The 24,521-nt window shown below is 40.3% G+C and overlaps 1 protein-coding gene across 1 annotated transcript; it reads left to right on the top strand.

The window, feature by feature from the left end:
* The first annotated feature begins 34 nt into the window (after positions 1-34).
* Positions 35-15,723, top strand: CMPK1 (cytidine/uridine monophosphate kinase 1). The gene is made up of 6 exons (XM_026104485.2): positions 35-307; positions 9,610-9,756; positions 10,655-10,807; positions 12,008-12,084; positions 12,170-12,266; positions 13,350-15,723. The coding sequence occupies exons 1-6, from the start codon at positions 233-235 to the stop codon at positions 13,389-13,391; spliced, it is 591 nt and encodes a 196-aa protein (XP_025960270.2). The 5' UTR covers positions 35-232; the 3' UTR covers positions 13,392-15,723.
* Positions 15,724-24,521: the final 8,798 nt, after the last annotated feature.

Consider the following 24,521-nt stretch of genomic DNA (forward strand, 5'->3'; position numbering starts at 1 on the left):
CCGCCGCCCCGCCCCGCCCGGCGCGCGGCGGAGCGAGAGTGTCGCGCGCCGCCGGGACCCGGAAGCACTTTCCCTGCGCGCGGACACCTCAGCAGCCGGTGCGCGGCTGCTCCGCCTCAGCCTCCGCCTCCGCCAGGGCCCCGGCGCCTGCCGCTGCCTCCCGGCCGCCCGCTGCCTCGCGCCCGCCGCCGCCGCGGTCCTGCTGCTGCTCCGCCGCCGCCTCCTGCTCCTCATGAAGCCCGTGGTCGTCTTCGTCCTCGGCGGGCCCGGCGCGGGCAAGGGGACGCAGTGCGCCCGCATCGTGGAGGTGAGGCGGCGGGGGGCGGCGCGGGGCATGCTGGGGCTTGTAGGCGCCCCGCGCGGGGGCCCGTCACGCGGCGGCTCTGAGCCCCCCTGAGCGGGGCGGGAGGAGGGGCCCCGCTCTGGGCAGGCTGAGCCGTCGGGCGGGCCGGCCGGTGCCCCGTGGTTCTGCCTGTCCTGCCGCTGCTTCCCCCAGCGCCCCGGATCCCCCGCCCGCGGGTCTGTGCGCGCTGCCACGGCGGCTCAGGCAGCGGGACACCCGCTCTGTGGCTCGGGCGTTGCAACAGAGCGGCCCTTAGCGGTAACGGTGAGGGAGCAGTGATTGCGGCGGTGTGCGGAGGGAGGGGAAGGCTGCGTCTTCTGGGAAGGCACTGAGTACTTGGAGGACAGTGAACGAGAGGCTGCTGTCGTGGGGCCTGTCTTGCGGTCTGCTCCCTGCGGGTGGCTCCTGCACGTGTGCACAGCCACGCAAGGGCGGCGGAACTGCCAGGTTGCACCCGCACGGGTTGGACTGTGGATTCTGTGGTCTGGGAGAGGATGCGAGCTCCTGTGTCCTAGCTGAGGATACACGGCTTGAACGATCATAGTATCAAGGTCGATTTCTTCTGCAGCCTGTCTCCTAAACATAAGAATCGATACAACAGACGTTGCCAGGAGTTGGTTTTCTGACCCAGTGTTACCCCTGTAAGTTGTGAAAATAAAATGTTAAAAAACAAACTAAAGTTTTGTTCTGTAATAGAATATACTAGAGGCCAAAATATAGTTTGACCTTATGAGATTAATCTCATCGTTTCTCTTCGGAGAGTCTAAAACAGATCATAGAGGGTAAGAAGAACTTCTGCTAGATTTTTCACATTTTCAGGTTTCCAGATACATTTTTATAGTATTTTGAGACAGAGCAAATACCTGAGAAAGAAGGTCAAATACATAGGTAGTGTAGAATACTTCTTAAAAAAAAAAAAGTCATATTTGCATTGTATCCTGTTGGATAATTGCAGAAATAATTAAGGCTGAATGCTTCCCAACGCGTGTGTGTTGGATTTGAAACTTTTTTTGTTTCTTTTCTTTTTTTTTTTCCCCTGAGCAGATGTGTATACTTTTCTCATTGAAAGCCTTGAAGGATCGAGGTTTATCCATGCCTCCACTTAGAGAAATGACTAAGAACTATAACAACACCCATGTTCCTGAAACTATAGATGGAAAAAAACCCGCAAGTCCTAGCGCAGGCACGTTCTGCATGTTCTGTTCTGGTGATGCCCTGGCGGTGCCACTGCAGTTTCTCCACGCTGCCATTACATCCCTGTCCCCACTATTGTACAACTTGGTTATGTAAATTTGGTCCAGACTGAAAAATGCCTTTATGACTCTGGCTCTGGAGGATTTTAACCTCAAATTATATACTCTCATTCAAACCACCTTATTCTTTAATTTAAATTGTGGGATGAAAGCTTCATAGCTGTCATAAAGCCATTTTGTTAAGGTCAAGTTGTGTCTGGTACGTAGCAAACAAATGAGTTTAAACTGTAGGGAAATTTTGTAGGTGTTCATTAAAGGCTTTCTCCAAACCATTGATGTAGCCTCAGGGCTAATATAATTGATAGCCTAATATAATTGGTTAAAGACTGCTTTCTTAGGAAGGATTCAAATGAGTCATTGCTACTTAAATTGTATTTGCAGCTAAAAATGAAGATTAAAAAAAAAAGTTAACTTTGCATGTAGTGTATTTATTTTATTTTGAAGCCTGGAAAGGGAAATCCAAGTAACAAATATAAGTTTGCTTTAATTTTGCTCTTCCTGTTCACTGTACATGAAGAAGTTCTCGAAGTCCCATGTTATGAGCTGACAGCAGCAAGCCTGTGGGACTACCAACCGTAGTGGTGAGCTTTTCTGCCCTCTTGGACTCTGCTTAGCAGATGCCGTCTAAGCTTGGAGAGAGAGGGTTGGAGGAAGTTGAAGAGAAAGTTGGTCTGATTGCAGCCTGGTGGAAAACATTTTCTCTAAGGGCGTGAACAGGGAAGCGTGGATGAAATGTAACTGAGGTTCTGGAGAGCAACACCTATGGTTTTTTTTTCCAAGCACACATCCTCAGCCTAGCCTCTTAAAAGCCCCCCAGAGAGCCCTAATGCATGCAATTGAATATCCTTTATGCAATCAGTGCTGCCTTTAGGTTGAAAGTGTGTTTTTGTTTGGATTTTAACCCCCCCCCCCATTGGCAGCTTGCCAGAGAGAAGGGTGAAGAAAAGGGGCTGTAGTTGAGTAATAATAAACCCCATTCATCCTCGTTGTAAATGGACTGATTTATATCAGTTTATGCTGGGAGTGAATCTGACCTGATATCTTGCTGTAAATCTTAAGTTTGTGCTCAACAAAATAAGTCAGTGCGAGCTATAAATACCTCTTGGTTACTGTACATATTAGAGATTTGGGACAGAGCACATCATGTTGCCTTTGCTCAGATGAGATCTTGTATGATTTTAGCTTAAAATGGTTTTGCTTAAAAACAAGGGTAACTGTAAGTGGTTTGTGGAATAAAGGAGGCATTATATGCTACCTTGGAACAGTTTTGCAAAGAAGTAATATAATTGTTTTTCTGACTACTTTTTAAATATCCAGAAAAGGGAGATGGCTAGGTGAAATAATGTATTTGCTAAGTACTAGCCCAAATCATATGAGCTTAATGTGTGTGTGCTGGAATTCTTAATTATGCAGAAGGCATGTGTTCATGCCACATTTGGACCAAAATGGAGGAGTGATTTGAGGGAACAAGATGTAATAAGCAGCAGAAATGGATATTGACACAGTATACAAAAGAGAGCAACAGGTAAGTTCTTTATTATCATAGATAAGGTTCGAAGAGACACTTGAACCAGACAAGTTTCCTCTGATACGAAGTGAAGATTTCTGCGTATGTTCCATAAACTCATGGAATTATCATCGGAATATGAATTTGGCATAATGGCTTTTCTGTGCTGATTCATCCTATTTAGAAAGAGATGAAAGTAGAATTCCTTCTGTAGTTCTCATTCTCACCATTTCAGTTCTCCAAATCACCAACTCTCCTGAAACCTTCTGCAATCGGATTATGTGGAGTTTGACATCATCTGAAACTGTTGCGTAGCTTGCTGTGTGAGCCAAAATATTTGAGCAGGTAGTTGGATGATGTCATCTGAATGCGGATTCTTGCAGTAACCTTCATGCTTTCCATGGTCCTACACCTATGTGTAGGACAAAGTGAATATGTTTTACTGCTCTTTGGTGAACTTAATTTTTTCCTTGAGTTTGCCATAGCTACTTTGTAAGTAAACTATATTCTCCCTCAAATCTGTACAAAGTATGCTTTCGTTAACTTCAATTTGAAATCTTAAGAACCTTTGCCTGAAATACAAAGCTCTTCAGAAAAAAGAATAACAACTAAATTATTTATCTTTATCCCAAACAAGATTTCAGGTGTGAGGCTTTTTTTGACAAGGTTATTCTGTAAGAATTTTGGTCATGAAAGATGTCGCTGTCTCTGTGTACCCAAGATGTAATTAATTTCCACCACAGCGCTCTGCTGTATATTTGTGTTGAAATTTAAACTAATCCCACAAGGTAGGATGCTGAGCCTTCTCCTTTTGCAAGAACATAAATCAGTATCCTAATGAAAGAGGAGTTAAGTTACATTGGGATAAATGGTAAGGAGATTTCCTAGAGTAAAGAAAACTAAGCAAAGAAGAACTCATTGTATCGAACACTTGTTTGAAAGTAGCAGTCATGTTAGGTTTTGCTGTCACTTGTTCATTGTCTGCTGAAAGACTCTGTGAGAAACAGAGTTAACTTTCTTGGGGAAAAAGTAAGTTTTTTATTAAACTGAACTTCTGCAATCTTTTCCAAGAACATCAAGTATCAGCAGTATGTTTAGCCTTAATTTCTCATAATTGTTTCATAAATTGAACTTAAAGCTGTTTTGAAACATGGTGAGTGTTTGTGGGTGTTCTTTAAGATTTATCCGTATATGCTTCCATTTTATAGCACACAGGCTTGCTTACTAGGCTTTAATTTTGGACTCTCCCAAATCTATTGGGTGACTTTCATTAACCTCAGTGTTCCTGAAACACTAGGGTGCTCTTTTTGCCTCCCTGACTACTATTACTGGGATTTCTTTTGTGTGGTTTGTTTTGTTAATGTTTTTTTGCAGAGGCAAGAACGTATTTCAAATGAAGAAAATGTTTTCTTTTTTTTTTCTTTGAATAAGCAGAAAGAAGGTCTATTATTACATTACAGCCTATAGCCCAAAGTTATTCTGCATTATAATTGCTAGTAAAAAGCTTTCTGTTTTGGTTTTTTTTTTTAAATATTGGTGCTACAGGCTGTACATCATTTTAATTTGTTCTTGATTGGTATATCTTGGAACTTGTAGCAAATTTCAGTTGTTTATTAAGGTTGCCCAACATATGACAAGTCAGAACTGGGGCAATAAAAGCCTATTGTATTTGTCTAAATCTTAAGCCCTTTGACTTTCATTTTCTGATTAACTATGATAAGCCAAGATAGGAGTCGAGGTCAAAGTAATAACTTGTTTCTCTTCCTTTTTCTTGGCTTCTGCTCACCGAAATAAATAAGTTTTAAACTGCATGTGTCGTGGATTGATGTATTGCTGGACCACAGGGGATTGAATCAGAAATAAACCTTTTGCCAAACAAAAACTGGCTATGTAAGGAGCTGCAGCAGCAGCTGCTTCACACCATTGAATTTCTCAGTGCAGTAAGAGAGGCTCAATAGGGTTGGCTCTGCCTTATTTGGGTATTGCACAACTATGACTCCTATTTTCATTTGTAGTCTTTATTAATCTACTTTATTTATGGTATTTATTCAAAGCAAAGCATTTCTGTCTGAGGTGCGGAAGTTGCAAATCGTGGCTGACAGAAGATAGATAGAAGTGGCTATGGTATAGAGTGAAGAGAGACATTCCAGGATGCTGCAGTCTCAGGTTTTGATTTGGAGATGTGGAGCATACGGATTACATTTCCCATTTTGCTGTGCTGGGTGGGAACTGATTTAACTGGCCGCTGTGTGAAGAATATGCAAGCTATGGTCTACCCTGCTTCATGGGGTACTGTTAAGTGCTGTTCTAAATAACATCTCTGTCATGGGATTGGTATAAACTTAAGCTTACCTTTCCACTCCACTATGGTTTTCGAAATCAAAGGAAAAAGATGTTTACAGTTGTGCTGAAAACAGCTGATTTTTCTTTTTCATGTGTAATTAGTTTTTGTAACAGACTGGGATTGTGGTTCTCCAGACAGAAACGGTCTTGGAAATAACAAGATTTACCTGTATAGTAGCAACTTACTAGTTTAATCTTTTTTTCCTTTTTATAGAAGAGCATTCCAGTCAGCTAGCATAGTGGAAAACACTCTCTGAGATATGTTTTAGAATAGGTATTTTTTTCCTCACAGGATCTAAAAATCTCTCCAGATCTTAGGCAATTTGGCATCCAAGTATCTTGAATTAAAAAGTCTATTTCGAGTGTTCCCTTCAACTGTCAGCAGGCATTATGAATCTATTATTTATATGCATCCTTAGAGAATTGGAGAAACTACTTTTTTGTTATCTGGAAGTCAGTCCTGCTCCCTTTGTGGTTTCAGAGGAGAAAAATTGGACAGTAGTTGCAATAAGTCACGTTCTGGGGATTGCATCAAGATGTGCTTGACTTTTTTGGAAAGTCGTGTTGACACAGTGCAAAATTCAGGAAGATGAGAGAGTATTTTGCCATGGTTATTGTTCAATAACATCACAATCTCTTTTACCAGCTCTTGGGGATGTTAAGATTTTGTCCACTCCAGGGCACTTGCTGAGGGTTTATCTCACCTAAGATGAAAGAAAACTATAAGGGCCCTCTACACATGGCTTGATTAAAACTGGCAAGAATAGGATGAGTACTGCATCTCCAAAGCCTTCTGTTTATAGACTAGGAGTCAAGCCTCTCTCCTTCGCCTATTTGCGGTGTTTAAACTGGCATGTTGTCGTTGCCTCTTATACTCATTAAACAGATATTTTGCCATCAAGCTCTCAAGGAGCAGTTTGTCTTTTCTTATAGCGTGGTTAATCCATTCTGAAAGTTACTCTAGAATACAATTTACTGTTATTTAAAACAACTCTATTTATACAACAGCACTTTAAAACGCTTCTATCTATTGCTTTCCTGCTCAGCCATTCAAAACTATTTTAGTTTGCTGTTGCAAAGGACAGAATTCCAAAGATTGTCTGACGCAATTTCTTTTTCATGCATGAAAAGGAAAATGCCAAGGAAAATTAAATGGTTTGGTAATCCTCTAAAACCGAAGGGATTATGTTTTCTTCCTATTTTCTCCTTTGTAGAAATTTAATGTTAAAAATATCATTCTTTAACTCCAGCAAGAAGAACTACGTGTTAATGTAGGGTTCAGCAGAATAAAGTTTCTTGCTTATAAAAAAGATTTACTCTGGTTTATGGCTCCTGTAGTTCATAGCTGAATATTTGGATTTGCAATTAAATAGGCATATCAAAATGCAATGCACACTTAAGCATAAGTACAGTGAGCTTGTAGAGGATGTCTGTAGAGTTTTTCTCTTCACAGTTATTTAGAGCAAAATCGTGCTTGCTTTTTTTTTTCCTTCAGCTGTGTACAGTTTTGGAGATTTAGGTAATTATATCCTTTCTTAAATTATGACTATGGCAGAACTAACTTTTCAGGCTTCTGTGGGTGGAATTGGAAAGTCACTGAAATGTTTTTAAACTCACTTAGTGGGTTGTGTAGTAATTCTGTTGTACTTACTCCCGTAGCCAAGTTTCTAAATCCCAAGCTCACAGCCACAGAAAGTATTTAGTCCCATTATTATGGTGCTCAGACTCCTTTTTTGAAATTTTTTGGGCTATTGCTGCAGCCAAGCTGATAACCCTGAAGTCTTTTGCTGCTGCTGTTGTTTTGTATTAAAACTTTGGCAATTACATATATGTATACTGTCTTGTATTCTTGGATGTATAGCTAGCTTAGTTAATCACCGATGAGATGTCTTTATTGCCTGTTTGCAGACTGTATTTGGTCAAGGAGCATGGTACTTTTGGATAGTTTTCTCATAGCATTAAATGAGCTGAGAAAATGATTTGTGCTCTGAAATTTCTATTTTAACAATGCATTTCTCTGTGGTATAAGTGTATTTTTTTTTTGCTCTGGGTATCTTTGTCATAGTTAAATGCCTGAGGGAAAAAAATGAAGTGTAATAATACTTTTGCTGATATTTCATATTAACAAAACTTTCAACTTTTTTTAGATATAGTTTGAGGTCAAAGAGGAAAAGAGTAACTGGTGTTTTGACTGTATACTGATATCAAATTGATATACTCAGATCTGTTCTCACTGCTCTGTTTCTCCTCACTGTACATTATATGATGTTGCACGGGACCAGCATAGGTCTTTACCTCCATCTGCCACGTCATCACTGTGAGATGATATTAGCCAGTCTCTGAGCATCCCCCAAGAGCTATCCTCTAATTCTGAGTTACGGTTTACGTATGTATCTGAACTACATACTGTGGGGAAAATGAAGGATTTACATATGGCTTTTTTTAATGCCAGCTGCTTGCATCTTGTATCTGGGAAACAAGCTGGAAACATGGGAACCGTATATTCTGAAATAACAAGAAAATTGTTAATTGTGGAATATTTGCATATTCAGCTTTAGCTGGGCTAGCAGGTTTGTTCACGCAGGCCCTGAAGAGGACATGAACTCTCGTCACTGGCCTCAGAGGAGGCAGATGTGGGAGTTGAACAGGAAACAGCAGCGGAGCTGATCCTGTCAAAGAGGGACAAAGAAGGACACGTCAGGATCCGTCTGACTGTTCTGATCCATGGGCTATGAAGTTACCCCTTGTCTCTCTTTCTTCCTTGTTTTGAGTGAATGCATGAAGAAGCTGAATTTTGAAGGTGCTGCCTTTTAGCAGTAAAGGGTCTGGGAATAGGTCCCAGGTTAAAAAAGTAAAAATAAAAAAAGCCTCTATATACTGAATTAATTTGGGTTATTAACTCAGTGAAGTTTAAAAAAAGTAAAGGAGAGAGGAGAGTTTACATATAGCCCAGTGCACAAATGAATGGACTGTGTTTGGTCTCTGGCCTAGAGTAAGTTGGAAGAAAACCTGCTGCCTGAAGAATGTGCTTGGCATATGTAGAGTGGGGTCCAAAGCACGGTTTGTGCAGCAACAGTGACATGTACAAGGTTATGGTATTTTAAAATTGAATAAAGGAACCCTGCACAACTTTGCTACTTTCATTTAAAATGCACATAGTGCTCATCACACGCAGACCTCTTTACTGCCCTTTCTCAGCCTCTTCTGAGACTTGTCATTAGTCCTTGTACCTCTTTGGTAAGTAAACAGCTGAGGCTGTAGTTTTAGTCACCCTCAGTAACCGAGAGAAATGATGCTGCTTATTAATGCCCTGTGTTATCTGTCTTGTGAGGCCGTGCAGCAGTTGGGATTAAAGTGCTAATATAGGTTAGTTTGCGTGCTCTGTAGTTTTATGGGCACTCATGTTCATCCAGTGCAAGGAGCTTGCACAGGGGCAAGAATGTGCAGCTGGATTTGGAAGGGTATGTGTGCAGGAGCGTTTTCTTAGCAGCGGTGGCTTATGCTAGTTCTAAGCGTCAGTGCAACTGCAACATTAGATGCAGAGTTAAGTGATTTGACCAAGGCGCAAGAGGAAGTTGGTGTCTGAACCACAACAAGAAAATACAGGTTTCTGACTCAGTGCTGTGCTAAAAGCATGCATTCAGCTCTGAAGAACCTGGAGTCGGCTCATGTGCTTTTCTTTAGTTAAAGCAGCTAATTAGTTAAAAGTACAAACCTGTCATGTTACCTTAGCAAGGAAAGGCACTGTCAAAACCTTTTCACTCAGTAAATCAAGCTTTACCCAGTAACTTATAACCACTTAAAAAATTGTAAGTAGTTGAACTGCTAGGATGGAATATAGCTTGTGTCAAGTCTGGCGGTTGTTAAATGTTTAATAACACAGCGTAGCATTCCAAGAAGCACCTGGGGGACTTTGAGACTGTCTCACTTTCAAAGGTGCTAAAATTACTTTTGAAAATGGGACATGAATGTCTGTAGCCAGATTCATCTTGACCATTTTCCCTGAGAATCTGTATCCTACTCAGCCTTTGTGCACTAGCAAGCTGATCTTCCATGTATGCTTCTGTTGTTAAGGAGGTAATGTGGCTGATACTGCTGACTAATGTAACTTTGCACATGTGTTTATTCAAGGAGTTTATGCCAGTTCATTTTGTGTGTTTCAGAAATATGGCTACACACACCTTTCTGCTGGTGACCTCCTTCGAGACGAACGAAAAAGGCCAGGCTCACAGTATGGAGAACTCATCGAGAACTACATTAAGGAGGGTGAAATTGTACCAGTTGAAATAACAATCAGCTTGTTGAAGAGGGTAAGGAAAGGGCTATTTCCTTGCTGATTCACTTTTGCAGATTAAGCAACGAAGGAGTGGGCTTGTTCTGAAAGTATTGCCCATTCTGCGATGCGAGTGAGATAAAATGACAGACACGTAGGTGCATATTACGTACTGTGCTTCTCTAAAAGTTACGCATGCTAATCACTGGCTGGAAAGCAACAGGTAGGTGATGACCTAGGTGATGCTTAGAGATCTATGAGAATGGATTTTTTTTTTAAGAGTTTTTCTAGGGAAATAAGCCAATGCACACACTCTTGTGCAGCTCTATATTTCTGATTTCCCTCCGCTAGCTTTTGAACCTGTTGGTCAGTTCAGTTATGTATGATTAAAGGCCAGAGGCCTTAAAAGTATTAAGTTTCTGTAAATTAATCAAACTGGACAGCCAATAAAGGGGAAGAGTGCCTGCTAATGTTCCCTCTGAAGGAATAGCTCAGCCTTTGTCCTTATTAGATGTCCAAAAAAACCACCAGAATAGTTCCCTTGAGACAGGAGGAACTTCTGTTGCTCATGGAACTATGTTTCTCTGAAGTTTTTTCTGTTAGACTTAACTCTAGACCAGGGACACTTTGGCTTTTTATTTTATAATAGCACATTCCAGTACCTTGAGGAACATAAACTTTTAAAGCTAAGTTTGTGTGTGTCATGAAATTTTTGAGCTTTGTAAAGTAATGAATTCAGTTTGAAAGAAGCCTGTATTAGTGCATCAGTGAAATAATTAGAATTCTTTGAGGATGACAGAAAAATATATTTTGTAAATTTGCAATAATTCCCTGATAAGTTTTCTAATTTACTGTTTGAACATTTTGGGGATAACTTAATAAGTAGAAAAATAGTTTTATGTGCAAGAGATCCTGAATTGAATTCTGTTCATCAGGCTATGGATCAAACAATGGCTGCCAATTCCCAGAAGAACAAGTTCTTGATTGATGGGTTTCCCAGAAATGAAGATAATCTTCAAGGCTGGAAAAAGACCATGGATGGAAAGGCGGATGTCTCTTTTGTTCTCTTTTTTGACTGTGACAATGAGGTAATGAATTTTGTTGTTCTGTAACTTCCTTACTTGCTATAGTGTGAGAATCATTCAAGAAGAACAATAAAACTGTGCCAAGTACTGAATTTTTTAGTGTTAATGGACTAGTGTAAGAGTAGAAGGAAGACTTGGGTCTGGGAGTTTCAAGGATTTTTGACAGCTTGTTTCAGCAGATGAAAAACTGCATGTTTTTGAAATAGCAGGTGACTAGCTACACTTGATACAATCTTGTACAAGTAAATTCTGTTCAACAACTACTTCAAACAGATGTATTCTTACAGTAATTATAAAAACTTTAATATATTTTTGAACAATTATTTGGTTAATTTTCAGAAAACATTATTCTATCTACTCTTAGTAACTGCTGTTTAGTGTGAAGTCAGTTCATTACCAATGTTAACTTCAGTTCTGAAGTGCTGGCAGCATAAGTCCTAATTTTTGTAGTAGTGAGCTCTGCTAGAATACCTAATAATCAACATTTTATTCAGCAAGTCATTAGATTACAAGGGCATTTTGACAGTGATACATTATATTCATTTAACAAGTGCCGTGATATCCTTTCTCTTTAATATGTCATTGCCCTTGAGGGACAGAAACTGATGCAAGAATCCCAACACCTTAAACTGACTTTCTTCCTCTTACCCTTTGCCCCAATTTCCTGAGTTCATTTGGCAGCTTTTAACTATAGTTACAGTTCTTCAGCTTTTATTTAGATATAATTTTTTGGATCTTAATTATAGCAGCATCAAGTAATATTGGGGGGGGGATTGTTTGTTTTCTCTTTCTCCTCTCAAGCATATATTAATAGTGTAATTTGACATACTGCTTTTTAGAAAGTCTGAACACATTCCTGAAAGTCAAGTGTTTGTCTTCTTTAAATGTCTCAAGCTGGACACCTAGTCACACCACAAAGCTTGAGATTTTGCTTCATTTCCTCTGACCCCAATCACATTTTTAGAGCCCCAGTTATTATAGCTGGTGAGCTATAAAGCTATCATCTATTTTCCCTGGAAGAATCTAGCTTTCTATATGAACTCAAAGTTATGTAAGTCAGATCTGTCCAGTATTTTATATATCAGGCTTATATAATTTTTTAAAAATCTGTTATTAGTTCAGGGGGTTTGTTTCATTTGTGTTTTTGAGGTTGCACGTTACATTTTTGCTTGTGATAATATTATTTATTTATTTATTTTGTAGATATGTATTGGCCGCTGTCTTGAAAGAGGGAAGAGCAGTGGTAGGAGTGATGATAATCGAGAGAGTCTGGAAAAGAGGTATCATATACAAAACTTTTCAGTTCTTTTCTACTTTTCTTTTTTATTATATAATGCTTTTCCCCTCCCCTTTACTTTCTCCCAGAATTCATACGTATCTGCAGTCTACTAAGCCTATAATAGACTTATATGAGAGAATGGGAAAAGTCAGAAAAGTGGATGCCTCTAAATCTGTTGATGAGGTAAGTATATAAGCCAAAAACCATGAAGATGATAGTAACATGGTACATGTTTTTTTGCATCCTTCTGAGATAGACACATGGTTATTGAAGCTAGTTAAACACTGATGTATTTTACAGAAGGAGGTTGTAGAAGTTCTGTTTGAATTCTTGAAGTACTGATTACAATAAGAATAGTTTTAATCAATTCTGCTTGGACACAAGATGGGCTAAGACAAATCTCAGTGATTCTGTGTTCAGTAAAATGTCCTGACTTTTTCAGTTTCAGGAGCTTTTGCTTTTCTGCTAGCATTTAATATTGCTTTTCTGTCCCAGTATCATCCCACCTAGTCTTAGGCTCCTTCATTTAGATGTCTTGGTTAAGTCTGTTATGCTACGTCCTCTTTGCTGAAGTCAGTAGAGAGAGGGAGTATTTCCAAGAAGCAATCTAGATTTCTGGGGTATGGCTTGTTATGTGGAAGGTGCATGTTTTCCTCCTGACTACACAGAGGGAGCATAAGCTGACTTTGCACACAGCCTAGACCCCTGATTTACATACAGATATGGGCGTGCTAAATTCAGCCTTGTTTTAAGAGTTAAAACAAGAAGAGTTTTTAGAAGCTTTTAGAAGACTAAACTTTTATTAGTAGTCATAGAAATTCTAGAAATTATGCTTCATGTTATGGCATATTTGTTGTTAACTTTTTTGTGTTTTGAAGTGATGTTTTGTTTGAAGAGAATGCACTGGAGTTTGCTTACATACCAACACATTAATGCAGGTAGACAGAAATGTAAGACATCTGAATATCTATTAGAATATTAGCAGTTCAGAGACAGAAAATCTGGATTTGATACCAACTCTGCTATTAAAAAATTATGAATACTCTAAAAAAAAAAGTGTGTATATATATTTGTCTCTATAATATATAATAATATATATGAAGTATATAATGTAATATATTCTAATATATATTTCATATATATAGACAGAAATATATATATATATTATATATAAAAATACTGTCAATTATTGTGTGTGCTGGTTTAACTTGACCTAACTGATAACCTAACATTTCATAAAATTAACTATCCTTTTTCTCTTTTTAGGTGTTTGAAAAAGTTGTACAAATTTTTGACAAAGAAGGCTAGTTCCCAGCTTGAAAGTTCACTTTAAACTTGTGCTTGAATCTTGCTTGATAGCTGCTACTGCAGTCTACTCTTTGTAATAGTTTTAAAAGTTCTTTCATTATTTTTCACGTATTCAATGAAGATTGGAAAAGCAGTTAATCACAAATGGATTTGTTTTTCTAAATAGGAAATCATTTCTCATGGCTATAGTCAACAAATTTAAGGGTTCTGCATTAATGTTAGTTCAGTTACTCACACAACAGGAATGCACATCGTCAAAACATCTCTCTGAAGAGACTACTTCTCCTGTCACGGTACTGTGCCTTTCATGGGCAGCCCTTATTCCTTTTGCCATACACTTTTTCTTTTTTTAGGATCAGGAAAACGGCAGCGTTAAGCAATGAGGGACCTGTGTGTCCTTGTTTGTTTTTCGGATGTTTGGACCAAATTTAGGAGACGCTTTTTTCCAAGTGTAATTTTGCCACTCATTTCTGAGTTACCCCCAAACCTGAATTCTGTGAATCAAACTACGTTTAGTATGAGAATCTGTTTTAGCAGTTATCACAAAACTATTTAATATGCTGTTCAGCAATAGGCATACAAAGTACTTCATAGAAAGTGGTGCTTTCTTATAATTCTGGGTTTAAACTGTCGTGTAAGTTCTTGAGTACCTGGATGGCATGGCCCTGGCCTTTTCCTTGTCTTTGTTTGCAAAAGCTTAAGAATATTGTTTCAAAGTCAGGCCAGTGTCTCTGTACTCATTTATTTGGGATGATAGTTACACTCTTAATTATAGCATGGTCTTTACAAGGTGGAACAACTCTTAAATAGTGTGTAATAAACAATCTTCTAATAGTTGTCTTTTGTAATCAGTGGAAGGGATTTTCTGTATTATTATTGAAGTACTGTGTTACTGAATACTTTAAAGTTTATTACCTGGAGAAATATTTTTATGGTTAAACTTGTGAATTTGTTTCCCTAAAATTGTATAATTTTAATAGCTGTTTGTTTGAAAGGGTATTGTAAATTATTGCACTTTTGTTAAGATGTGGTCAGCTGGGGGGGAAATATCTGCATTAAAAAAAAAAAAGTTGCATTTCCATAAACAGATCAGATTCTTCTTTACTGCATTCCCTTGAATAAGGGAAGTACAGTCAGCATCAATAATAGTTGGGATAAGCAGGTAACTAGTTGAAACAAACAGTTTTTTAAATGTTTGCACAGTTGTGGAGTAATTCTGCCTTCTGTTTAAAGTAATTTTTTTCTCCCCCATATGACTTCAATACACGTAGGTCTGTGGGGGCCAAATCATGCATTCCTTTCGTGCCCTAAGTTAAGTTTTCACTGAAGCAAACCCTAGAAGGTTTGAAGATGGGTATTTTAACTAATTTTAGTGATAGGATGGTTCTTGCTACATTAACTGACACTGTATTTGGTTTGTGATATGCTAATAGATGTTGTAAATTACAGGGAAATTCAATCTGGAAATCTTGGGATTCAGCTTTTCTTTAAAATCCTATTTAGAGAAAGTCAGCTTGAATTAAGTGTAGCTTCTGATTGCAATCAGGCATGTTGGTCCTCATCCTGCGGTCCCATCCATGTAGGGAGATTTGTATTTGCATGACTTCTCATTTCACTGAGCTTCTTAGGATTGTTGGACTGGGGAGGAGAGATGGATACAGAAGCAAAGAGAAAATGACCATATTTTTTTCCAGCACAGCAGTGGTACAATGTACTGAGCACAAATACCACGTTTACTACTACAGAAAATAAGGACCATGACTTCTTTTGTGAGTTTGGGAGGCTAATGCTTTCATCTTATGAATTTCCCCTTAAGGATCACGGAATTTAATTCCCATTGTATAAGTATACTGACATAGGGTAGGATCCAGTGAAACTACATTTTTGACATAAAGATTAAAATCAGGATTTTTCCAGAAAATCTTCAAACAGGATTCTCTACTCTACTTAGAGAGATATTTTCTTTTATTTCTAAGATACTGGATTTTTTTTACAAGTTTTGCTCAGGATAGATGATCTGTTTTCTCCTCATATACTTTTCTGTGTATTTAAGTGCTGAAACCAAAAAAAAAAAATTACTTTAGAGCAAGCTTTTGGAAAAAGTTTTTGGCAGTATCGAATTTGGAGTGGATTGTACTGTGTCTGTGCAAAGATTAGATTATTTTTGTCATTTTATTTATTGAAGATGCCATTAAATGTATTGCCAATTTTTCCAGTTGGACTTAATGATTGAAATGAAGATTAAAGGTAATACATCAATGTGTTGTACCCATTTCACAGCAGAACTGTACAAAGAATTTGAGAATATCCAATAAATTGTTTTGTGGCTTAATGCAAGTGCTTGGCCTACAGTTATGTCTGTCACAAGGGATATTTTTACATATACATAGGTAGACAGGGGTGGGTGTGCGTGGGTTTTTTTTTTTTTTTAATTTAAAAAGTGTGTGCATGTTCAGCTTCCGCCGTCAGAACTGAAGTCCCAAAGACTCTGCTAGGAACAGCATAAGATCAGGGAAATGTCTGTGGAAGTGCTTTTTCTTAACTATATAGCTTTGCCAAATTGTATTATTCTTATAGTTTTATATTGATAATTTATGTTTCACATCTATGAAAGAAAGGGGGCTTGGGAAGTGGACCAGGAAACACACTCCGATTGTGCAGCTACTGTTAGAGACACTTTTTTGTTTTGGGGGGTTTTTTTCCCCATACCTCCTTGCTCAATCATTTGCTGATTTCTTGGATGTCATTCTGTTGATATGCAGCACCTGCAATATGCTGTGCTGGGGACTGTGCTCTCAAAGGAGCTTTTCTTCCCTTTACTGTACTTTTCAGATGCATCAGCTGTGAACTTGCTTTTGGACATAGGTCATGATTCTGCTTCAAGAGGGAGAAAACTGTTTGGGATGTCAGTGGAAGCAGGGTTGGCACCATGTAACGGTCTGAAAATAAGCCTAATGATTTCTCAATTTCTTTTTTAAAAAGCCTTCGCATTTTGCTCTAAAGATTTGTCACAAAATTGGCTGTTCATTGACCTGTAAGTTTCCCGTAAACAAAATTTTGAACTTGAAACCTTATTCTGGAAAGAATTGCAATGATGGGAAAAGCAGGGAATTTTCCAGAGGTGTAGGTAACTTTCTGCTGATATAACTGCATAGACCAAAGATGTCTTTTAAAAATTTACTGAAACCGTACCCTGAGGACTTGGAGTCTCCTAGGGAGCTGACTTACAGGGACAAGACTGCAGTAGGAACCAGTTCAGCCTGCCCCAAAGCTAGCTTTCCCATTCCCACAAGTGGGAGACTTGAATTGAGCATCTCTGCCAAAAAGGTGCCAGTTTGATTGGGGGGGGGGTGGAATGGGAGAGGAGAGACATTATTGTGCAGAGCACCATAAGCCTGGAGTTGAGGATTGCCTCAGTGTAAGATACTCCTCACTAGCAACATCTGCCCTTAATAAGAAAAAGTTCATGAGGGGATTCCAAGATCCTGTGCAAAATGCTGTGTTTTACAACACTGGGAAGATCTGTGTGCTGCTACCCAAGCTGAACTGAAGAGAATGAGGAGAGGTAAATGGAAAAACCTCAGTTCAGACTGGTGCTGCCAACTGTTGTTATCTTGTTACAGTTAGAAAAGTTGCCCCTTAGTGCAACTTCAAATTTTGTTTGAGGTTCAGGACCAGTTCTGTCCCTACTATGATACAGATCTGTTGGAATCTGATGACTCAGTTGGCCTTCTGCTCAGCAGAAGCCAATGCCTAGCCCCTCGGTGAGGAGAGGTTCTTCCTTCAAGATGCAGTGCAGCAGCACTTAGAGACCAGTCACCTGAGGCTGTGTGCTTGACATAATCCAAAGATCCTGGGAGTAACAACTAATAATGAAAACCGCAAGACGATGCAAAGATGGTTCATCTAATCAGGTAATAAGGAGACAGTAACAAAAATAGTAAGACTTCTGATTTCTTAGGTTGATAGTTCTTGGGTGCCTTTCATCTGCGGGCCTTTACAAATTTTCCAGTGGAGATATGGGGTCATAGGTGAATTTAATCTTGCTACACTCAGCTATTTTTTATGGATTGTTTAGTTTAAGATGGTGTTTTTCCGCCTGTGGTCTGTAGAGTATTTCTGTTGGTAACAACAGATGCCTCCATGGAGTCCTCTAATCTGCTCGGCTAAAGTATTTTCTCTGTCGTCCTAGCTTTTTGCTTTTTAATGTCTTTCCTTACCTTTCCAAACTGCAGAAGCCTGTCAGAACAGGGAAGGGGTACTGTTACCAATTGGTATGTTCCTTGCAAAAGAAACATATTTTCTGAGTACCTTCAGCTGGAGCAATTGGAACCTACCCTGTTTCTGCCAGTGAATTTGATACCCTGTTTGTTACAAAATAGGCTTAAAGCACATTGTGTTAGTACTTGGGTGCTATTTTAACTATAGAAAATCTCCACGTACAACAGTAGTGCCTGTTGTCCTCTCTGTATGAGTGAGATCAGATGTGCATGTCTTGTTTCAGCACAGTGCTTAGCAGCAGTTGCATGAAAAATCACTGGACCACAGCATTGACCTGTTATGCTTTGATGGGAGCAAGTGAGATGATTGAGGGGGGAAAGATGCTTAAAGAAGCCCAGTCAATTCTGCCTCATAAATCAGACCAGCTTTAGACATATATCTGTTCTGCACAGCTATGATATTTGTATTTAGTCTAGCTCATTCTTTCATGGTTGTGCTGCATAGAAAGCACTCACTGCCTAGAAGCTGGCTGTATTCCCTCATCGTATCTGCCACCTTGAATTTCAGGGAGCTGTGGGAGCAGGAATTTGATTTCAGGTTAAAGCTCTACAAGCTAAACTCGGCAGAAGGAAGACAAATTCAGTCATGCTTGTGAAAAGCTAGGTGCACAGCTTATTCACTGTGGGCAGCAATGCCAGGCTGTTTTGTCATCCTGGTTTATAACTGTATTCAGACACCAAAGCAGAAATTTTCTTTCCCCTCAGATATTTGGCAGAAAGCTTGCTTTTGTCTAAAATGCTCCTTAAGCACTGTGTGAACCATTCAATCCTAAACCAAATACCAGTGAGTTGTGCTTTTTCTTTCTAATTTACAAATGGAAGGGTTTGGTTTATTTTCTTGTAATAGCTGCTGCAGTGAGACAACTCTTGGAAAATACAAGGCGCCATCCCAAAAGATATTGTCTGCTGTATACTTGAGAGCTTTTTAGCACAATGCAAGTGTTGTCTTTATGCTAGGAAATGACATGCTGCTGGGTTTCTGTGCAACTACCAGAGTAAATGTAGTGATATGTGGATGGTGCGTGTAATGGTCTTTCATACAGCAGATCTGCTTGCTCTGTATACACTAAGCTAAACTACTTGTGTTCAGCATGTACTTCCATTTAACACCATGAGATGTGAGAAGAGATTTTCAGATAATTCTCAGTTGTGTCAAATCTCAGCAGTAAAGCTTTATCTGTCTTGAAGGCCTTCAGAAACTACCATGATCTAACAAGACATGATTTGGAGGGTGTAATATATGATGGTCCTCTTTACTTTTTGAGCATAGAGCTATCTCTTCAGGTTGCTATCTTCTAAACCACATCCAGTTGAAGTCCCCAGCTGTGGTCACCAAATATCTTGAGGTCTGTGTTATGTTCTAACCCAATTACCTCTGTCCTTGCTTGAATACCTCCTGAGGTTTCATTTGGATGGGATGGAAATCATCGGTACCTTTTTTTTCCACGGGGAGGACTGACACAGTACAAAGTTAAACTGCCAGCTCCACCTTGCATTCCACACAGAGAGACTTCCTGTTAGAGGGAAATGCTCTGCTCTTTCATGCCATGAAATCCAGTGGTCAGTATCTCCAAAGTGATCAGATGTTAGAGAACTGCTGCAAGTGTTTATGCTTACTGTTGCTTGTTTGCCTTCAAATGCTGCTGCCCAAAACTCTGATGTTGATGGAAAACTGTTCAGTTTGCCCCCAGAGCCTGCCTGTCTTGTTTTTTTTTTTTTGTTGTTGTTGTTTTGTTTTGTTAAGTAACAAAGCTGAATGCTCCATATGGAAATGTTGCTGTGATGCTTTCTGGGAACTATAGCTGTTTCTATACTTAGATTCTTTCAAGGCCACGACTTCTGAATGGACTAAGTTTCCCAAGGTATAGTATCTCCCTACCCCGGGAGAGGAGACAGTAGCTGGACCATGGGAGGAGCCCCTGGGTGTAGAAGACAACAACGAGGTGAAACACTATGGGTGCATTTTTCAAATGAAGATACAATCAGCAGTCACATTTTTGATGGATAATCAGAAACCACATTTTTGATGGATAATCAGAAATGTCCCTGGAAAATAGAAACAGAGATGGTTTTATTGTATTTTTTCTATTTGAAATTTTCTGCAGAAAGTGCATTTGTTTGGCTGCTTATTTGTGACACAGAGCTCATGATTTTAAGTGCTATTCCTGAAGCAAGCATTGCATTTGGCTTACCGTGTGTGACTTCTTGTAAAAGTTCCCTGGGCTTTTGGATGCTGTTCTTGCCAGTGAGAGGAGATGGCTTCCAGCAGTAAACATCCCACAAAATTATGTATGTTCTTTAAGAAAAGTACCAAGATTTTCTGCTAATTGCAAAAATACATAATGGATGCCTTCAGCATCTGTTATTTATTCTATAACCAGCTTTCATCCAAAAGTGACCTTTAAACAAACATTAAGATTGGGTAGTTTAACTGTTTCAATGTGTCACACACATCTATGCCCTCCAGTTTAATTATGTTTGAAACACATACTTATATTTGACTTTTAGTGAGAGGGAAAGTTGTTTATGTCTCTAGCTTGTGGACGTTTGAAACCTGGAAAAGACGATGCTCTGTGCCAAACCTGAAAGCATGACTCGATCTTTTAGCTTCACTGTTTTTGGAAACAGACCCACGGTCTCTTAGAGGTATGGTTTTGCTCACATCGCAATTGCTTAAATCTACCACGAGGAGGGGTGCTAGGTTCATAGAGAATAGGAGGCAGATTAAAGGTGTCATCCACAGGCTGTAAAGGACTTTGCATATATTACAAAACATGATCTTTTTAAAAAGTCTTCTTTCTTTTTTTTATGGTCGGGTAGAGATTTGGAGGAAAAAAAAAAAAAGTCCTGATAAAGAAACAGATATTTTTGGATGGATTTTCATTTGAGAGAGATTTGCTATATTAGCAACTTGGCAACAATGAACATGTCATGCTCTTTTGTCAGTTTATTTGATTGCATCTAATGAAAGCAACTAGACAGAGCTAACTTAATTATCAGGGGTGTTCTGTACCACTGCCTTCATGATAGTTCAGGACGTGAATGACAAACCTAACTAGGCAACTTTTTGAGACTGGCTTGGGTGAAATGTTTCCCTTAGAAAAGGAGTCACGTACCTGGTACCATAGCTGAGTAGTATTCCTGGTGTCTCTCCATCCCAGAGCGCTCCAGAAGTGAGATCTGTCCTGGACTGGCAGATGGGAAGGAGTACAAAAAGTGAAGCCACTGAGAAAAGCAGGGTGGTAAGCGTCTGATTCCCTTCTGTGGGGGAATTCTAGACAAAAATGACTGACTACACAGATGAAACTTGAGTTTCATTGTTTGAGCTGTTGATTGATGGATTTCGGTGAAATCCTACAGTTGCCCTTTCATCATATATTCCTTCCAAGGGACTCTGATGGAAAAGTTTGGACTAGTTTACCCTTTCAGCCATGGCTTTACAGGTACTGCCTGGGAATCCCTCAGAAAGGAACAATAACAGACCCAAATTTGCTGCAAGACCTGCTTAGGACCTCAGTCTCAGGTAGTGGGAACAGCAGGAAGGCAGAATGGGATTGGCGTCTTGCCTGGTGGAGGGCAGAGGAGGCTGGAGATGCAGGCAGAATTGCATTGGCAAAGCGTTGTTCAGGGGCATGGCCAGTATTTATGAACGTGGGCCATGAGCAGGACCAAGACCAGGAGGAATCCCCTACACATGCTCAGCTGTGGTGACTTGCAGGACCATGTCTGAGAAGAAGAAGGCATCTCTTTCTGCAGCTTTGGAAGTAGGGGCAAGAGTGGAGTTAGCTTATGCTTTAATATATTGCAGAGTTTTAACACCTTGTTTTGCTTCCTGCAAAACCCTGTGCTAGACGGGATCTCAGGAGTGGCAGCAGATAAATTTATTTCCGCTAAGAATGGCTTGAGAGCTGCTGACCAACTTCTAGTCAGTCCAGTGCTGCATGTGTTTCAGGATTAACATGCCACAGGACCAGTTCTCCACCTCCTGTTCCAGTGACACCTTGGCCTAGTGTTACATTGGTCTTTCAGTACTGGCAGGCAGCAAAGAGCATCACTTTTGAGTACTAAGCATTAATGATTTGACAATCCTTTTGCAGTGGGTCTCCTATTCCTTTGTGCTTAAATGCATTCCTGCTCCCCATTCTTTAAGCAACCTGCTGCATCCTCTATTACAGATTGGGAAATTAATGTACAAAGGGACTGTGAAACTTCCCTCAAACACAACCCAGCTAAGTGGCAAAGTGAGAAGTATCCCTTGCTTGCAAAGGGCAGCTGCTCAGATTTAATCAAATTAGCTTCCAACTCAATGTAGTTAACAGGGCAAGGTCCCTTATGAAGGAAGGCTTACTGTGCTCCAGGAGAGCTTCATTACATCTGTTCTATGAATTGAGGGTGATTTACCACAAAGCTATTTTTCGCCATTAGGTCAGATTGTTGAACAAATTCTGTTTGTCCAAAATGTTTAGAGGAGCTATTTTTTTCTGGGAAACTCATGAATGTCATCTTTTTGGGGCAACTATTCATGGTGGAAGAGAAATGCCTCAAGATCAAGTTAACACAATTATAGGCATAGTCTGAGAACCAAAAGTAGTTTGAGTCCAGTCCCCCTCCCAAGGGATATGACATGTCTTGGTAGTTCTCTCCAACCTGCTAGTGTCTGTTGCCACTGCAGATGGAAATCTGGAAAATTATGCCTCAGATAAAATGTATTTTAAAAGTTAATAAGAACTGTAGCTGATTAAAATAAGGTACAAATGACCTTAATTTTTTTAAAAAAAGGTGATAACCTTCATTTTGAAAATTGGTTAAAAAGTCACACATCCATTGACTGACGGTGTGATGGAGCAGGGAGGTTCTGAATCCCTCTGGGAGAGCAGGTAACTTTCTGCTGTCTGAGCATGCAGCGGGTCACCACTGCAGCTACCAACAGTAGACAGAAGGAATATTAAGATGCTTAATCAGCTTGGTTGTCATTCTTCCATCATGAACAATTAATTAATTACTGCCTTGCATATCTTGCTGCACAGTCCCATAACAATACTAGATCTGGGGAAAAGAAATGGATAAAGGTGAGGAGGCGAGAGGGCCCCGATGTGGAAGTTTATGTGATCTTTTCTTTGCTGGGTCCCCTAGGATGCCTGGGTGTTACATCTGCCCACAGTAGCTCTTTCTAAGTTGATGGCTTTGAAACTGTATGTGGCCAAAAGGGCTTGCAGGATAGCAGAAAGGTAGCTGCTGATGTAAATGGAAAGATTTCCACACAGGTTATATGTGGCTGTTGGGAGGTGCTGAAGGGCAGAGAAGAGAAAAAGGATATGGTGAAAACCCACAGGTGACAGAGTCCCTAGCACAAATGCAAGGTACCACTAATGATCTACTAATTGGTCTAATTGGTTCCAGCAGGTAGAGAGTTAGCCCTGGGTCTCCCCCAGGTGCCCAGGGCTCTGTGGTGAGGATAGGGGCTTCCCAGCTGGGCTCTGGCTGATCTGTGAAATCTGTGCTGGTTGCAAAATGCAAATGGGAGCTCAGGGTGTCATGTCTGGGGAAGGGGATGCTGTTCTGCAGCCCGTGCTTTGGGATCCAGGGAAGGACTGGAGGTGAGGGCTCATTTGTCTCCGGTTTTAGCCATTACTGCTTTGGTTTGCTTGTGGAAACCCCTGGGCAAAGCTGCCACTGCTGGTTCCTCTGGACTCTCGGACCGTGGTTGTGCTGGGCCATGCAAGTGGAAGTTGCTGGGAGTATTTTTTTAGCTGTGCCAGGAACATGTGGCTGAGTTACTCCCTTGTATTTTGTAAGGCACAATCGAGTGTTGCTGGAGGCAGAGGGGGGACCTGCAGGTGGCAGCAGGAATGGGGCCACAAGCACAAAACTTTGGGACCCCCGGTATAGAGGTCTTGGCAGGCTGCAGGGCATCCTGGTGCTGCTCGTTGGTCCCTTTGCTCTGGCAAAACTGCGCATTAAATTCTCCAAAGCTCCTGAGTCACTAAAGAGTTCAGTGTTATTCCAGGGGACTTCAGTGCCACAAAGCCTGCGTGACTGGAAAGCCTGCCAGGCACTGAGAGAGCATGAAATTAGGTTAAAAATCAGTCGAAGCTCATATTTTTTCTTTGCTTTCCGATTTCTCTTATTCTCTTTGGTTTGCTTGTTTCTCTCCAGTAATCACAAGGATCAGGAAAGGGGTTTTTTTTGGTTTTTGTTTGTTTGTTGTTTTTTTATTTTTAAAGTAGGCTAAGGTTTCTGTCATCTCTAGTTTTTAGCAGCTTCATTTAAAGAAAAACCAACTCCCTCTGCACCCAGTACTGTAAATGTTTTAAGGATGCATTGCCAGTTCCGCTTGCTGTATGGTACTTGGAAAAACTTCACTTACAGTCCCTGTATTGCAGACATTAAGCTTAAACTGAGAAAATGAGCAAAGAACCAGAGGCAAAAGAGAAACAGAGAAGGTTAAATGAGTTGCCAAACACCTGCAGCAGGCCACTTATATCTCATTTGCTGGAGGACTCTGCTGTGCCAGACAAGCTGCCACATTTTAGCAGTCTGGTGGCAAACTCTGCATGTCATGGCTCAGCCCTGTCTGCAGATCAGTACATGTGTTGCTGAGGAGTATGTTTACTTGGTCTTTTTTCTGCTTGGTTTTAAGTCAGAACCAACTCTAATGAGCAAGCAACCTGGAAGAGTAAATACTGGGCTGTAGTGCAGGCAGTGGAGACAGGAAGGCCCCGGTCCCGTGTTGTCCCCTGCCTGCCGCAGTACCTAGTGCCAGCCCCAGACTCTGCTTCGTGCCAAGGTGTCTCCCCAGGGATCTTGTCTGCAAACCAGTGGTTGATGTTCAGGGTGCTACAGTGTATGA

This window comes from Dromaius novaehollandiae, chromosome 8, assembly GCF_036370855.1.
Source record: "Dromaius novaehollandiae isolate bDroNov1 chromosome 8, bDroNov1.hap1, whole genome shotgun sequence".
In the NCBI taxonomy this organism is placed as follows: Eukaryota; Metazoa; Chordata; class Aves; order Casuariiformes; family Dromaiidae; genus Dromaius; species Dromaius novaehollandiae.